At 42.8% G+C, this 18,075-nt stretch overlaps 1 protein-coding gene across 2 annotated transcripts in view; it reads left to right on the top strand.

The window, feature by feature from the left end:
- fmn2b (formin 2b) overlaps positions 1-18,075 on the top strand; it is a 499,858-nt gene that overhangs the window by 126,986 nt on the left and 354,797 nt on the right. The window contains exons 5-6 of one of the 2 annotated variants that reach the window (XM_038814205.1): positions 4,650-4,661; positions 14,220-14,281. In XM_038814205.1, coding sequence (XP_038670133.1) covers positions 4,650-4,661; positions 14,220-14,281 — 74 coding nt within the window. The remainder of the gene's footprint in view (positions 1-4,649; positions 4,662-14,219; positions 14,282-18,075) is intronic. The other variant, XM_038814212.1, reaches the window with a different exon arrangement.

Genomic DNA, 18,075 nt, shown 5'->3' with positions numbered 1-18,075 from the left:
CGATTTGAATTCTAAGAAGTTCTTGTAGCAGCTTGTACATTTAATTCTGGGTGTGTCTAATGACACCTTATGATGGAGATCGCTTTTTAAAATAAATTTAGAGTATCCAATTATTTTTTTCCAATTATGGGGCAATTTAACATCGCCAGTCCACCTACCCTCCACATAGAACATAGAATTTACAGTGCAGAAGGAGGCCATTCGGCCCATTGAGTCCTCACCAGTCCTCAGAAAGAGCACCCTTCTTAAGCTCACCTCTCCTCCCTATCCCTGTAACCCAGTAACCCCACCTAATCTTTTTGGATACTTGAGGGCAATTTAGCATAGCCAATCCACCTAACCACATCTTTGGAATGTGGGAGGAACCATACCACCCACACGGACACGGAGAGAACGTGCAGACTCCGCTCCTTCCCCTGTCTTCACTCGCTCCCATTTGTAATAATACCTTTTTCTTCCAACTGGTTTGGACTCGACATTAAAGTCTTAGGATGGGAAGGTTCTGGAGAGATTTGGGGACCTGTTTGTGGAGTGGAGGTTTACTAGCTTGCAGGAGTTCACCAAAAAATTCCTACTGCCCCGTTCCAGTCTTTTCAGATATTTTCAAATTCGCGATTTTTCACGCAAAGCTTCTTTCTCCTTTCCTTTGGCACTGTCCTCTTCCCTGTTGAAGAAGATTCAGTCCCTGGCTGGACCTGATGTGGGGTCTATTTGGAACATATATGGCCATATCCTTTCAACAGATTCTGCTCCGTTGAGTGGTGGACGGACCAAATTGGGGGGATTGGGAGAGGGGGGGGGGGGGGGTGAATTGGGTCCCATTCCTAAAGGTGAGGTGTGGAGTGAGGCCCTTCACACCATCAACTCCATATCTTCACTTGCTGAGCCGAATCTGATTCACTTCAAGGTTTTGCATAGGATACATTTGGCCAGGGCTAGGATGAGTTGTTTTTTTTCCCTGGGGTTGTGGATAAGTATGACCATTGCTCCTGTGGGCCGGCTAACCATACACACATGTTCTAGTCCTGTCCCAACTTGATAGGTTTCTATCTTCTTTCACACCATGTCGGAGATACTTCATTTAGATTTGGAGTCACATCCGCTGGTGGCCATATTTGGGTGTCCGATTCGCCGGTGGTTCGGTATGAGGTGCAGGCTTAGTTCCCTCGTTCTTAGTCCGGAGGTGAATTCTGCTTGAGTGGAGGTCTCCTACGTCGCCCAATGCTTGGGCTTGGCTGGGTGATCTCACGTCAGTTCTGCATTTGGAGGAGTAGACCATCAGCGGGTCAGTGAAGAGCTTCTACCTAAGATGGCAACCATTCATTTCCCTTTTGAAGGAGTTCGTCAGCTGTTCGGGGTTTGGGTTAGTTTTCGTGTTAAAAGTTAATTAGGTGTTTTAAGCAGCACGGTGGCGCAGTGAGTTAGCCCTGCTGCCTCACGGTGCCGAGATCCCAGGTTCGATCCTGGCTCTGGGTCACTGTCCGTGTGGAGTTTGCATATTCTCCTTGTGTTTGCGTGGGTTTAGCCCCCACGACCCAAAGATGTGCAGGCTAGGTGGATTGGCCATGCTAAATTACCCCTTAATTGGAAATAATAAATTGGGTACTCTAAATTTATTTTAAAATAAAGAAAATAAATTAGGTGTTGTGTACGTTTCTACTACTTTTGTTTCTTTTCCATAGTGTATATCTGTTGATTGGTTTGGATTGTTGTGATTAATATGAAAAAGTTTCGATATACGTATTTTAAAATAATGAACAATGGGCTGCATTTGTTTTGCAAGCAGTGTAGACCCGTTGTCTCCAAATGATCAGCTAAGTAAGCCCACCTGCTGGGGCAGCACAGTGGTTAGCATAGTCACTTCACAGTCCCAGGTTCGATTCCTGGCTCGGGTCGTTGTCTGTGTGGAGTCTGCACATTCTCCCTGTGTCCATGTGGGTTTCCTCCGGGCCCTCTGGTTTCCTCCCACAGTCCAAAGATGTGCAGGTTGGTAGACATGCCATGGTAAATTGCCCGTAGTGCCCAAAACGATTAGGTGGTGTTACTGGATTACGGGCATCGGGTGGGAGTGTGGGCTTAAGTGGGGTGCTCTTTCTGAGGGCCAGTGCAGACTCGATGGACCGAATGACCTGCTTCTGTACTGTAAATTTTATGATTCATGATCTTGCCTTTTTAGTTGTTAATCCCTTAAATCAAAATGACCGCGACGTGCGTTTTAATCTTCAAGGCGCTTTAGTTGCCTTTATCCCATTTTCCATGTTACTTTTAAACTTCCCAGGACTAACAATTACCTCTAAAATATCATTATGAGCCATGGACTAGACATTTATGACCCATTGCAACACTTTAAATGTTGCTGCTCACAATCTATCGGGATGTCTACCTTGCCCAGATTTGCAACTTTTGAGTAGCTGGCATGACAGGAGCTTGAGACCTAAATGCAGGAGAACTGCAGTCTGATCTCTGAAGAGACTGATAACATTTAACAGAAATTTGAACGACCAGTCAGTAGCTGAAAGATTTACACGACAAGGTTTCATGTTTTGAAAACTTTACTGTAACAGATGACCAAAAGCACTTTTGACTGAACCATTTTCTTTTTGGAGGCAACTTCTGCTTAAACTATAGAGATGAACATTGTTCTTTTATAGTTATTGCCCATTTCGCATCTGAAAGAGCGACAGATCTTTAATTGCCAAAGTTCCTTCAATCCATCACCCGCAGCTAGACCTGCTCTGATCATTCTTTCCCCTTGCCAGGACGAATCTCCTGGAATCCTTAGATGACTGCAGGATGCATCTCTTTGACTGGAGATCATATCCCTTTTTCTTCTAGCTGTGATAGCTCTCAAAGTCAAGCAGCCTCTTCTTCCTGCTGACCACAGAAAACTGCTGCCTGTCTGTGATATTTATTGATTTGCAGGGGCAGTGTGTAACCTGATCTCAAATTGTTTCCTCTGCTCTTTTCCATGGCAACATGAAACGCATTAACCTTGAATCTTGGTGAAACTCCTGATTAGCTATTCTTGACGCCAGCTCCCTTTTATCCTGGAAGTAAGTGGGCAGATGATAGCCCAACGATTTACACCCTGTACCTTCAACAACTTTCTGGGACTTTGGGAGACTGATTACTCATTGTAATCTTTTATACTGCTGCCATTGTTTTCGAGTGTAAATAACTTGCACCTCAGCACCCCCCTATAAAATAATGTAAAGCTTCCTTTGACCTCTAACAATCAAGCCATCCAGGCTTACTGTCGGGCAGAATGGAAAGCAGCTCACATGATCCGTTCATTTGCTGTAAAAATAATCTTGCAAAGCTCATAATTGTCACACTATTGGGAATCATCTCTGAACTGGTCGGCTCAGAATGTAGGGGTGTTGTATCTTGAGTGAAGACATTTTTAATAGATTCTTTGTCATTCCTACAACAGTAGAAATTTTGCAAATATTCTTCAGATAACTGTACACGATACATTTTCTGCCTAAAAAAGAATATAGCGCCAAGCAAATGCAATTTAAATATCTTTGCATCACTGGCGATTGCTGTTAAAGTCCGACATAGTTTAGTAATAAGAAACCTGGCATGAGAGAAACTGCAATGAGAGCTTTATTGTGAATTATGCACTCCTATCTTAAAAGGATTGATTCACAACCAATATTGTGCAATTCAATATTGGAAATAAGGCTTTTTTCTTTGCTCGAGAAGGATATTGTATGTCTGCTGACATAGTTGATTTACTTTTGGGGGAGGGGGGAAATGTCAATTGTGGTGATGGTGGTAACAAGTAAAACAGGGCAAGTGAAGGGTTTGCAAATTTACCTCTAAATATAACAGACTTGGAGTAAAAGGTATTTATTTAAAGATGATCATTACTTTGCGGCATTGCTTACATTTCGATGTTGATGTAAAACTCAAGACCCATCAGCAGAAACTCTGGTATCTTATGGCACTTAAGGCAAGCTTTGACCCCTCAACACAAATGCCTTTTCATCAGCTACCCCGGTTTCTCAATTTTTTTTTTAAAATTTAGAGTACCCAATTCATTTTTTCCAATTAAGGGGCAATTTAACATGGCTAATCTACCTAGACTGCACATCTTTGGGTTGTGGGGGCGAAACACACGCAAACATGGGGAGAATGTGCAAACTCCACACGGACAGTGACCCAGAGCCGGGATCGAACCTGGGACCTCGGTGCCGTGAGGCTGCAGGGCTAATCCACTGTGCCACCGTGCTGCCCTCGGTTTCTCAATGTTGACATGGCCTCTGCTGCAATCTCCAACTGCAGATGCTGGTTTAATGTAAAGTGGACTGCGACTCTCCAGAAGCAATCTATGGCCTTATGACCCTCTGTGTAAAAGAACAACACATGCAAAAGATCCAAGCCTGTCATTAACCTTTTATCTCAGTACCTGGTTCCACACCCCTCAAATCAATCGGAAGTCTGTTTCTGCTCACCTGTACCAATGCATGTTTTTAAAACTGCTCAATCAAATTCCCAAGTGTTGTCTGTTTCCATTACAATACCCCTTTTCTCCGATAAGCTGCTTTAGTCTACTTTAGTGATTCCAGCATTGGTTTGATTTTGAAATATGTTTCTGAAATAATGTAGCCATTTTTATTCACTCTATGCATTCGTGCCTGCAGAGGAAACGAAAGGTAAGGTGCTAAAAGAAACTTTGTGCCAATTATTTTCATTGCACTGCACTATCTTGAAGCCCACCACTTGAGGGGATTGGGGGTGGGGGAGAGAGAGGGATCTATTTTTGAGGGGAAATTATTCCTGCTTGATGTTTTAATGTAAGAGCTGTAATTTCTTCATAAAGCTGATAGTTGGCAGTGACCCAGCAGGAGCTTTGTTTGTGATAACTGAAAACACAAATGATCAAGCTGGGTTGCTAGGATCTAATTTTGGATCCAGGTATGGCCCTTAACCAATATTCCCTTCAAAACTTAGTTGCTATGTGTGACCAGATTTTTTGAAAATTTAGAGTACCCAATTCATTTTTTCCAACGAAGGGGCAATTTAGCGTGTTCAATCTACCCAGCCTGCACATCTTTGGGTTGTGGGGGCGAAACCCACGCACACACGAACAGTGACCCAGAGCCGGGATCGAAACTAGTACCTCGGCGCCGTGAGACTGCAGTGCTACCACTGCGCTACCGTGCTGCCCGTGTGACCAGTTTTTTCTTTGTCTGCTGGATGGTCCCTTGAAATTTATGGTGTCGCTGCAAACGTGTCATATTTTGCGCAGGGCAAGGCCTGTATGGTACCTTCCAGACTACAGCAATGCTGTGCACTCATGTAACCTCATGAAGCAATTGCTGCTGTGATGACAATAATCCCAGTTCTCCACCTCTGTCCCCACCCCCCCACTTTACAGCCAGAACCTTTATTCATGATGTTCCCTCTTACACTCTTTATTCTGTCTGTGACACCTTGAGTGCTTAAAATTGGGCACCGAGTGTATCAAAAACTACTTCCTCTGATCTTTTTGAAAACTGGTACCATTTAGCGTGCACGTTCTCTTCAATGAAGTGCATTTGACATCTATTTGCCCAAAGTACTTGTCTATGTCACTCTAATGGTGCTCGCAGTCCACTTTACATTAAACCATTCTCTTCATTCCATCTGCATATGTTGGCGTAATGTCCTCTGTGTCCACCCTTGATTTCTATTTATATGTAATAAAAGATAAATAAGAGCAGGCCATAAGACCCATCTAGCCTGTACTACTATTCAGAAAGATCACTGTTGAGCTTCTATTCAACTCTATTTTCACTAAATCTTTTGAGGCCCATAGTACCCAACAATCTGTCACCCCCACTCCTGAATATACTATCTGCAGCCCTCTAGGGTAGTGAATTCCAAAGCTTCACAATCACCTCAGTAAAGAAATGTCATCTCATTCCAGTCCTATATTGCCAAGTATTTTTTCTGAGATTATGACCCTAGCTCTACAATCTCCAGTTCAGAGAACTGCCTCTCAACATCAAATCCCTCTAGCTCTCTCAAATTATACAACTTTCAAAGAAATCACCCTTCCTAGTTGGATAGTGACTGAGGAAAAAGTCAATATTGGAAGAATGTAAAACAGTCAATCCACCCTTGCACCTCTGTCTACGTTTCTCTTTCCACCTCTGCTTAAAGTGATGGCTGGTTCTCAGTTAATTATTTCTGCCTCCTCCATGATTAAACTGGTCAAGGTTTGTTCATTTGGCAAAGGAATAGAGTTACTAATTTATTGTACATTAATGCTACACGTCTCTCATCGGGGAAAGGTTTACATTTCTTGGTCTTTGTTATACCATCTTCAACTTGGACATGTTCTAGACTTTCTGATTGTATAGTAATGCCGCTAGTAACCCATTTTAGAAAATGTACGAGTTGGCATTGAAATTGGAAAATTTAGGCCTAAATGCTTTGAATATATAGATAGAAGATAGAAGCAGGAGGAGACCTTTTGGCCCTTTCAGCCTGCTCTGCTATTCGTCACTATCATGGCTGATCATCCAACTCAAGAGCCCAATCCTGCTTTGAATCCTAATCCTAGCCTTCAATCCCATTCTCCCCAAGTGATATATCCAGCCGCCTCTTGAATATATTCAAAGTTTTAGCATCAACTACTTCCTGTGGTAATGAAGTCCACAGAAACACCACTCTTTGTGTGAAGAAATGTGTCCTTATCTCTCTGTCCGAAATGGTTTACCCTGAATCCTCAGACTGTGACCCCTGGTTCTGGACAAACCCATCACTGGTAACGTCGTCACTGCAGCTACCCTGTCTAGTCCTGTTAGAATTTTATAAGTCTCGATGAGATCCCCCCTCATTCTTCTGAACTCGAGTGAGAACAATCCCAACCTAGTCAATCTCTCCTCATACAACAGACCCGCCATCCCTGGAATCAGTCTGGTAAACCTTTGCTGCACTCCCTCAAAAGCAAGAACATCCTTTCTCAGAGAAGGAGACCAAAACTGCACACAATATACTCCAAGTGTGGCCTCACCAAGGCCCTGTACAATTGCAGCAACACATCCCTGCTTCATACACAAAACCTCCCGCAATGAATCTATACTTCAACGTGTATACTTCAATGCAAAAAGCATTAGGAATAAGGTGGGTGAACTTAAGGCATGGATCGGTACTTGGGACTACGATGTGGTGGCCATCACGAAAACTTGGATAGAAGAGGGGCAGAAATGGTTGTTGGAGGTCCCTGGTTATAGATGTTTCAATAAGATTAGGGAGGGTGGTAAAAGATGTGGGGGGGGGGGGGTGGCATTGTTAATTAGAGATAGTATAACAGCTGCAGAAAGGCAGTTCGAGGAGGATCTGCCTACTGAGGTAGTATGGGTTGCAGTCAGAAATAGGAAAGGAGCAGTCACCTTGTTGGGAGTTCTCTCTAGGCCCCCCAGAGATGTGGAGGAACAGATTGGGAAACAGATTTTGGAAAGGTGCAGAAGTCACAGGGTAGTAGTCATGGGTGACTTCAACTTCCCAAACATTGAGTGGAAACTCTTTAGATCAAATAGTTTGGATAGGGTAGTGTTTGTGCAGTTTGTCCAGGAAACTTTTCTAACACAGAATGTAGATTGTCCGACCAGAGGGGAGGCAATATTGGATTTGGTACTCGGTAATGAACCAGGGCAGGTGATAGATTTGTTAGTGGGGGAGCATTTTGGAAATAGTGACCACAATTCTGTGACTTTCACTTTAGTAATGGAGAGGGATAGGTGTGTGCAACAGGGCAAGGTTTACAATTGGGGGAAGGGTAAATACAATGCTGATAGACAAGAATTGAAATGCATAAGTTGGAAACATAGGCTGTCAGGGAAGGACACAAGTGAAATGTGGAACTTGTTCAAGGAACAGGTACTGCGTGTCTTTGATATGTATGTCCCTGTCAGGCAGGGAAGAGATGGTCGAGTAAGGGACCATGGTTGACAAGAGGTTGAATGTCTTGTTAAGAGGAAGAAGGAGACTTCTGTAAGGCTGAGGAAACCAGGTTCAGACAGGGCACTGGAGGGATACAAGATAGCCAGGAGGGAACTGAAGAAAGGGATTAGGAGAGCTAAGAGATCTTTGGCGGGTAGGATCAAGGAAAACCCCAAGGCCTTTTACACAAATGAGAATGACTAGCGCGAGGGTAGGTCTGATCAAGGACAGTAGCGGGAGATTGTGCATTGAGTCAGAAGAGATAGGAGAGGTCTTGAACAAGTATTTTTCTTCGGTATTTACGAATGAGAGGGGCCCTATTGTTGGAGAGGATAGTGTGAAACAGACTGGTAAGCTCGAGGAGATACTTGTTAGGAAGGAAGATGTACTGGGCATTTTGAAAAACTTGAGGATAGACAAGTCCCCCGGGCCTGACGGGATATATCCAAGGATTCTATGGGAAGCAAGAGATTAAATTGCAGAGCCGTTGGCAATCGTCCTCACTGTCAACAAGGGTGGTACCAGGGGTTTGGAGAGTGGCGAATGTCGTGCCCCGGTTCAAAAAGGGAATAGGGATAACCCTGGGAATTACAGGCCAGTTAGTCTTACTTCGGTGGTAGGCAAAGTAATGGAAAGGGTACTGAGGGATAGGATTTCTGAGCATCTGGAAAGTCACTGCTTGATTAGGGATAGTCAGAACGGATTTGTGAGGGGTAGGTCTTGCCTTACAAGTCTTATTGGCTTCTTTGAGGAGGTGACCAAGCATGTAGATGAAGGTAAAGCAGTAGATGTAATGTACATGGATTTTAGTAAGGCATTTGATAAGGTTCCCCATGGTAGGCTTATGCAGAAAGTAAGGAGGCATGGGATAGTGGGAAATTTGGCCAGTTGGATAACAAACTGGCTAACCGATAGAAGACAGAGAGTGGTGGTGGATGGCAAATATTCAGCCTGGAGCCCAGTTACCAGTGGTGTACCGCAGGGATCAGTTCTGGGTCCTCTGCTGTTTGTGATTTTCATTAATGACTTGGATAAGGGAGTTGAAGGATGGGTCAGTAAATTTGCAGATGATACGAAGATTTGTGGCGTTGTGGATAGTGAGGAGGGCTATTGTCGGCTGCAAAGAGACATAGATAGGATGCAGAGCTGAGCTGAGAAGTGGCAGATGGAGTTTAACCCTGACAAGTGTGAGGTTGTCTATTTTGGAAGGACAAATATGAATGTGGAATACAGGGTTAACGGTAGGGTTCTTGGCAATATGGAGGAGCAGAGAGACCTTGGGGTCAATGTTCATAGATCTTTGAAAGTTGCCACTCAAGTGGATAGAGCTGTGAAGAAGGCCTATGGTGTGCTAGCATTCACTAGCAGGAGGATTGAATTTAAGAGCCGTGAGGTGATAATGCAGCTGTACAAAACCTTGGTCAGGCCACATTTGGAGTACTGTGTGCAGTTCTGGTCGCCTCATTTTAGGAAGGATGTGGAAGCTTTAGAAAAGGTGCAAAGGAGATTTACCAGGATGTTGCCTGGAATGGAGAGTAGGTCTTACGAGGAAAGGTTGAGGGTGCTAGGCCTTTCCTCATTAGAACGGAGAAAGATGAGGGGTGACTTGATAGAGGTTTATAAGATGATCAGGGGAATAGATAGAGTAGACAATCAGAAACATTTTCCCCGGGTGGAACAAAGCATTAGCAAGGGGACATAAATTTAAGGTGAATGGTGGAAGATATGGGGGGGATGTCAGAGGTAGGTTCTTTACCCAGAGAGTAGTGGGGGCATGGAATGCACTGCCTGTGGAAATAGTTGTGTCGGAAACATGAGGGACCTTCAAGCGGCTATTGGATAGGTATATGGATTACAGTAGAATGATGGAGTGTAGATTAATTTGTTCTTAAGGGCAGCACGGTAGCATTGTGGATAGCACAATTGTTCACAGCTCCCGGGTCCCAGGTTCGATTCCGGTTTGGGTCACTGTCTGTGTGGAGTCTGCACATCCTCCCCGTGTGTGCGTGGGTTTCCTCCGGGTGCTCCAGTTTCCTCCCACAGTCCAAAGATGTGCAGGTTAGGTGGATTGGCCATGATAAATTGCCCTCAGTGACCAAAATTGCCCTTAGTGTTGGGTGGGTTTACTGGGTTATGGGGATAGGGTGGAGGTGTTGACCTTGGGTAGGGTGCTCTTTCCAAGAGCCGGTGCAGACTCGATGGCCGAATGGCCTCCTGCACTGTAAATTCTATGATAATCTATGATTAATCTAGGACAAAGGTTCGGCACAACATCGTGGGCCGAAATGCCTGTTCTGTGCTGTATTTTTCTATGTTCTATGAAGGCCAACATGCCATTAGCCTTCTTTGCCGCCTGCTGCACCTGCATGCTTACCTTCAGCGAATGGTGCACAATGACACTAAGGTCCCGCTGCACACTCCCCTCTCCCAATTTACTACCATTCAGGTAGTAATCTGCTTTCCTGTTTTTGCTTCCAAAGTGAATATCCTCATACTTATCCAAATTATACTGCATCTGCCATTGGTTTGCCCACTCGTCCAACCTGTCCAGATCTTGCTGTAGGATCCCTGCATCCTCGTCACAATTCACCCTTCCACCTAATTTGGTATCATCTGCAAACTTTGAGATGTTAAATTTTGTTCCCTCATCCAAATCATTAATATATATTATGAATAGCTGGGGTCCCAGCACCAATCCTTGTGGTACCCCACTAGTTACTGCCTGCAAATGTGAAAAGGACCCATTAATCCCTACTCTTTGTTTCCTCTCTGCCAACCAGTTTTCTATCCACCTCAATATATTTCCCCCAATCCCATGCGCTTTAATTTTGCGTAATAATCCCTTTTGCGGAACTTTGTCAAACGCCTTCTGCAAGTCCAAATGTACCAAATCGAGTGGCTCCCCCTTGTCAGCTGTACTGGTTACCTCTTCAAAGAATTCCAACAGAATTGTCAAGCATGATTTTCCCTTCATAAATCCATGCTGACTCTGACTGATCCTGCCATTGTTTTCTAAATATTCCGCTATAAAGTCCTTGATAATGGATTCAAGCATTTTCCCCACTACCGATTGTTAGGCTTACTGGTCTATAATTCCCTGCTTTCTCTCTACCTCCCTTTTTGAATATCGAAGTGACGTGCGCTACAATCCAATCTGCAGGGACAGTTCCAGAGCCTATAGAATCCCAGAAGATGACACCAATGCATCCACTATTTCCAGAACCACATCCCGAAGCACTCTGGGATGCAGATCTCAGGCCCTGGGGATTTATCCGCCTTCAATCCCATTAATTTTCCCAGCACCATTTATCTCCTAATGTTGATCTCCCTCAGTTATTCCGTCTCCCTAAATCTTTCATTCGCCAACATTTCTGGGATCTGATTTGTGTCCTCATTTGTTAACACAGAACCAAAGTATGTATTCAATTGCTCAGCCATTTCTTTGTCCCTTACTATGCATTCCTGTTTCTGTCTGTAGGGGGCCTACATTTCTCTTTATCAATCTCTTTCTCTTCCCATATCTGTAAAAACTCTTAGTGTCAGTCTTTATGTTCCCTGCAAGCTTCCTTTCATACTGTACTTTCCCCTTCTTAATCTATCCCTTGGTGCTTCTTTGCTGAATTCTAAACTGCTCCCAATCCTCAGACCTATTATTTTTCTTGGCCAATCTGTATGCTTCTTCCTTGTATCGGATACTGTTTCTAATTTCCTTTGTAAGCCATGGATTGGCCCTCTTACCCCCTTTGCTTTTGTGCCAGACAGAATTGAACAGTTGCTGTAGTTCCCCCATGAGTTCCTTGAACGTTTGCCATTGTCTATCCATTGTCACCCCTTTAAGTAACTGTCCCCAATCTATCAAGGCCAACTCGCACCTCATATCCTCATAGTTCCCTTTATTAAGATTTAGCACCCTAGTCTCCGAATCAACTACTTCGCTCTCCACCTTCATAACAAAATTCTATCATGTTCTGGTCGCCATCCCCAAAGTGTCTCGTACAGCCAGATTGACAATGATTCCCTTCTCATTACACAGTACCCAGTCTAAGATGGCCTGCTCTCTAGTTGGTTCTTCCACATATTGGTCAAGAAAACCATCCCGTATACACTCCAAAAATTCTTCCTCTACCGCATTGTGGCTAAGTTGATTTGCCCAATCTATGTGAAGATTAAAATCACCCATGATCACCGATATTCCCTTATTACATGCATTTCTAATTTCTTGTTTAATGCCATTCCCAACCTCACCACTGCAGTTTGGGGGTCTATATATGACACCCAATAATGTTTTTTGTCCCTTGGTATTTCTCAACTCTACCCATACAGATTCCACATTGTCAGAGCTAATATCCTTTCTCACTGCTGTGTTAATTTCCTCTTTAACCAGCAGTGCCACGCCACCACCTTTTCCTTTATGCCTGTCCTTCCTATATACTGAACCCTGAGACATTCAGTTCCCATCCCTGTTCACCCTGCAGCCATGCCTCCGTAAACCCAATTATATCATACCCATTTCTATCTATCTGCGCGATTAATTCATCCACTTTATTGTAAATGCCAAAGGAACAGAGCTTTTAAGTTTGTCTTTTTCACAATGTTTGTCTTGCTCCCAATATTTTTCTCTACTGCCCTGTTTGAATTTTGTTCTTGGTTTCTCCACCTCTCACTTTTCTTATTCACTTTTCTACCTTTTGCTTTTGTTCTTGCTCCCTATTTCTCTGACTCCTTGCATAGGTTCCCATCCCCCGGCAAATTAGTTTAATATTTATACTTGGTAGTGAGCTGCTTGGGGAGGGGGGGGGGGGGGGGGGGGCAGTAAAGGTTGTGAAAACATTGAAGAAAGCCAAGAAGAGATTGACATGATATGGTTATCTGTTATAGAGAGGGTGAAAATGTGGTGAGCCAAGTACTGGGAGATGGGACTGTCAGGATGAAGGAGAAGAGAAAGGCCGAAGACCAGGTGGACAGATGTGATGGTTAGAGAATTAATCACAGTGGAATTGGAAGAGGATTGGGTGTCTGACTGGAGGAAACAGATCAACCAGAATTGTGGTGCCCCCTACTAAACCTGGAGGAGCAAAAAGAAGAGGAATGAGATGAGAGCCCAAGATGTTTGCTGAAACAACTCCAGCTGCGATCTGTTCATGCTTCAGGAGTTTGTCTGACTGCAGCTTTGTAAACTCTGTGCTTGGTGTCTATTCTGTAGCTAATTCGGCCAATGCAAAGTGCCGTACAAGAAGTTCCCAACTTAAATCCCCATTAAAATGTGCAGTAGCTCAAGAGGCAGAGAGCCAGCATCTGTGTTTGAAGGAACTGAACAGTTCAGTACGAGCTGACAGCTAGCTGCTATGGTTACATAATTTTATGGGCTAACGAGAGAAAATGTCGAGCTAGATTCTTAGCCGAGAGCTTAAAAACCTGAGGGACTGTTCCATTTTGGGGATTTAAAAGGGTGAGTAGCCAGCTGAATTGCTGGATGAGGCGGGTGGAAGGTTAGCAGAACAGTGTTTGAGCCAAAGAAAGTGAAAGTTAATATTTTGGTTGCACTTTGTTCTTATTTGCGAGGTGTCGGATTTCCCTGTTTTCAGTTTATCTAGATAGTGTTTTCCAAGCAAGTAACTCATTATTAGGAAGTATTAAGTACACTGTAATAGCATTTTAAGTGCAGTCATGTCCTTCATTCTCGATCTTTGTTGTGTTCAGAATTTCAGGATACCATTAACTTGTCGATCTTGGGTAAACTTTAGAAATTCTAAATTTCCATTGCTAATATAGTAGTGTTGCAATATTAAGGGAAATGTAGTGTATGGAAAAAAAAAGACAAAATACAAACTTCCTCAAGATGACCTGAGTTTGTGTTTAATCATCAATCGCAGAGCAAAATGGAATTTTTGAACTAGTTTTGTTCATATTTACTTTGCTGATATTTTGACGTGAATGTATAATGTTCATCAATGTTTAGTGCTTTTGTGACAGCTCAGCTTAATCAACCGGAAACATGTCTACTGTTGTGTTTGCTTTGGGCATTTCCACTTATTAGAGGAGTGTCAGAGCATGCATGTTGATGAACTTGCTGAAAGTAAATGAGTGTGCCTACTTGTCTGGGAGTCTTGCCTTTCTCTTTCCCCCACCCCTTTTTTTCTTTTGTATCATTTGCCATTGCGTTACGAGCATATTTTACGATTTGAACTGGGGAAGAAAGTCTGAGCAAACTTTTTTTATTGAATGAATGTAAATGTTTTTCCCAATTGTGGTGACTGAGGACAATTGCTGTCTTGTTACAGAGAACCACGATGCTGTTCTGAGTTTGAAGCGAATACAGAAAGAGGAGCTCCAAACATTGAATGTAAGCTACAATTCTGAAATTATTTCCATTTAAGTTGATTAATGTATGGGAAAGGATGGCACAGTATGGATGGGATTAAAAAATGGATTAACTGTGGAAAATTAAGAATTGAGGATAGTCATGCTTTAGCTACCCAAGACATGAGGAGCAGCTTTGGACTCGAGTGACAAAATTTAACATGTTCCCTATCTTAAATGTTTCATCGTGTTGTTCATCTGCTACAAATAAATAAATGTCTCGTTTTCATTTTAAACAAATAGACTCTTTCACTTTACGATGTTGTCGAACTACAGACTGACGAGCAGCAATCCAAAATTGCATCATCTGTTCCAAAACTTTGTGAAAAGGTTTTGAGTGATGCTGTGATTGTTCAAGTTGTGATTTAATTTCTCCGTCCTCTCCCCTTTCCTCTTTTAGGGGAAATCAAATCTCAGCCATAACAGATTGGGGGAGGATCGCAGCTTGGGTAGCAAATTAAACTTCCTGCATTAGTGAGTCACACAGGCAACAGCTTTAAAATGTAATAATTAACCAGCTGTAAGGAAAGGTAAACCTATAATTACTGCTGTAAAACCCATAGGCAGTGAATGGAATAGTGGTATAAAGTTGACATATTGCTTAATGCATATATTCACAAATGCAGCAATAAGACTTTGCTTGTTATACCTCTTAGCAGGAAAATGAACAATAATGCAATGTGCATTTATATGTCGATTTTCAGTAATAATATTAGGCCTCTATTTCCAACATGCTTTAAAACCACAAGTATAGCTGCTGTTATGATGGAGGAACGTACCAAATGTGGGGCAGGAAATCTAAGGAATAGGGAAACGGAAGGTGTATAGTTGAACAGAAGGTTTTTTTTCAAGCAGGCAATGGATACTCTTCCAAAGAGTGGCAACCTTTCAACATCCAAAGGTGTAGTTTTAAAGAAAATATAAATGGTGAGCAAAATGGATGGTATGGCCAATAAGTAGTGATCCTGTATGAATGGAGCCATCCATGACACTCATTAAGTACGCAGCGAATGAAAATTATTGTTCATCTTGAGCAAGATGAGCACTGCTGCCTTAGAGTGCCAGGGACCTGGGCTCAATTTTTGCCTTGGGTGACTGTGTGGAATTTGCACATGTCTCGCCATGACTACAAGGGTTTCCTCCGGGTGCTCCGGTTTGAACCCACAGTCTAAATATATGCAGGCTATGTGAATTGGCCATGATAAATTGCCCCTCAAGTGTCCAGGGATGTGTAGGTTGGTTTATGGGGTTACAGGGATAGGGAGGGGAGGTTGGAGGCTGTGGGGGGGGGGGGGGGGGGGGGGGGGGGGGGGGTGGACGTGGGTTGAGTGCTCATTTAAAGGGTTGGTGTAGCCACAATGGGCTGAATGGCAGCCTCCTTCACTGTACTGATTCTATGATGAAACCTTGGGACTGATTTGAAAATGAGAACCTGGAAGTCTTATGTTCTGAGAGAAAGGGGTAGTGAACCACTTGACTGAAGTGTGCAGCCAAAAGGAGTTAGGCTGGGCTGGAAACGGAGGCATGCAATGTGGCCTGCATTGCAGTCGAGAAAATTAAGGGGTTATTCGAGAGCAGTGTTTAAAATTAGGACATGATGTGGCGATGCCGGCGTTGGACTGGGGTGAGCACAGTAAGAAGTCTTACAACACCAGGTTAAAGTCCAACATGTTTGTTTCAAACACGAGCTTTCGGAGCGCAGCTCCTTCCTCAGGTGAAGGGACCTGAGGAAGGAGCAGTGCTCCGAAAGCTAGTGTTTAAAACAAACATGTTGGACTTTAACCTGGTGTTGTAAGGCTTTTTACTAAAATTAGGACAGCATTGAATAGGATTAATAGGAAAAGATTGTTTCCTTGTGGTTTGGGCTTCTAGAACAGGGAACACCAATGTAGGATGATCAAGATGTTCTATTTATTGTTGCTGTATTCGGTGAAAAGTAATCTTGTGCAACCAGTAAAAGATCTGTAAATGAAAGAAAAACTTCTGCTTGATCAAGATGTCTCATTCAAGAATCAAGCTGTTTAATCTGGATCAGTGCTGTAAGAATGAAAAGGGGAAATGGTAGGGGATGGGATTCAATGTAGTTACTGAATTAAAATGCTGGATGTGATAGTTTTTACAGTGTGATTTGAAATAAAAAATCAGTTTACTGTCGCAGCACTTGGATTTGCCAAATCTTTTCTGTTGCCATCCTTTTTCTTAATCCTTTGTTTTCAAATGCAAGTTTGCTGCCATCATAGCCACTTATGATAATGGCTATGATGTGTGTGAACAATGAAAATCTATCTTCTAATTCTTCTTTTCATCTAAATTTTGACCCTAAATCTGTCCATTCTTATAACTTCATCAACCAGTAAAAATGATATTTCACACTTTTCCCCAGATTCAAAATCATTCATTATTTTTAATTATCAACATTTTTCGATCCTTGCTTGAACTCCTCGGTGAATGGAAACAAAGCCCAAAATTTGAAGCCATTAAACTAATCCCTTGTACCAATCGGCATCGTATCCCTACTCTATCTATATGAACACAGCAATGGACACCACAGCTTTTTGGTCCATAAAACAAAATAACAATGTGGCCAATAGTGCAAGTGGTTATTTGCAAATGGTAGAACACAAGGCAAGGTCAGATCGGCAATTAAATGCAAAAATTAAGTTGCTGTATGAGATGATAGCTCTGCAAACAAAATGGCACCTTTCAATCTGGATTATTGAAATGCAGTCAATGACGTGAGGCTTAGCTATTACAGAAACATGACGGGTGGCCAGGACTGGGTGCTCAACATTCCTGGGTATACGGGTCAAAGAGTAAAGGAGGTGGGGTAACACTGTTAATCCAGGAAGGTTTCTGAGCAGTGCTGAGTTGCAATACATAAGTAGTTGGTTGTGATGTTGGGTTGAAATCCTGAATCACGGGGGAAAGAAGGCAAGGGTGGGAGTAGTCTATAGACTCTCAAAATGTGACTTCTCAAGAGGCCAGAGCATAAATGGGGAACTACCAATGGCATGTTTCAAGGGTGATTTTGATCTGCACATTGATAGGACAAACCGAAACAGCAAGGGTAGCATAGAAGAAGAATTTGTGGACTACATCAGGGATTCTTTTTTAGAGCAGTACTTTGTGGAGCCTACCTGGGAATAGGATAGTTTTAGATTTGGTTTTGTAATGAAGAAGGATTAATAAGGGATCTCGTGGTTAACGATCCCCTGGGGTAGTGACCACAATATGATACAATTCCAGATGCTGTTTGAGAATGAGAGCCACAGGTCCGTAACCTGCGTCTTGAACATAAATAAGGACAATTATAATGGTATGAGGGAGGCGTTGTCTTGGGTGAACTGGGTAAACAAAGTAAGATACAGATCAGTAGATGAGCAGTGGCAGATATTCAAACAGCCAGTCCATAATGCTCAGCAAGAGTTTATCCCAATCAAAAAGTGGGATTCCATGAGAAAGAGGTGGTCAAGGATAATAAATTGAAAAGCAGGATACACTAAAGTAGCAAGAGATAGTGGTAGACAAAAGGACTGAGGTTTTTAGGATTCAGCGGCAAAAGACTCATAAGAGAATAAATGAATTTTGAGAGAGAACTTGTATGCAGTATAAAAACAATACTAAGAGTTTCTGTGGATATATAAATAGGAAGCAGGTGGCTAAGGTACATGTGGGACCTCTACTGAATGAGGCTGGTGAATTAATAACAGCAAACAAAGAAATGACAGATATACTAAATATATATTTTTTGCATCTTCACCGTGGAGGACATTGCAA

The sequence above is a fragment of the Scyliorhinus canicula genome, chromosome 1 (genome assembly GCF_902713615.1).
Source record: "Scyliorhinus canicula chromosome 1, sScyCan1.1, whole genome shotgun sequence".
Taxonomy (NCBI): Eukaryota; Metazoa; Chordata; class Chondrichthyes; order Carcharhiniformes; family Scyliorhinidae; genus Scyliorhinus; species Scyliorhinus canicula.
Note: the sequence above shows the minus strand (reverse complement) of the source record. Positions and strands in the feature narration are given on the sequence as shown.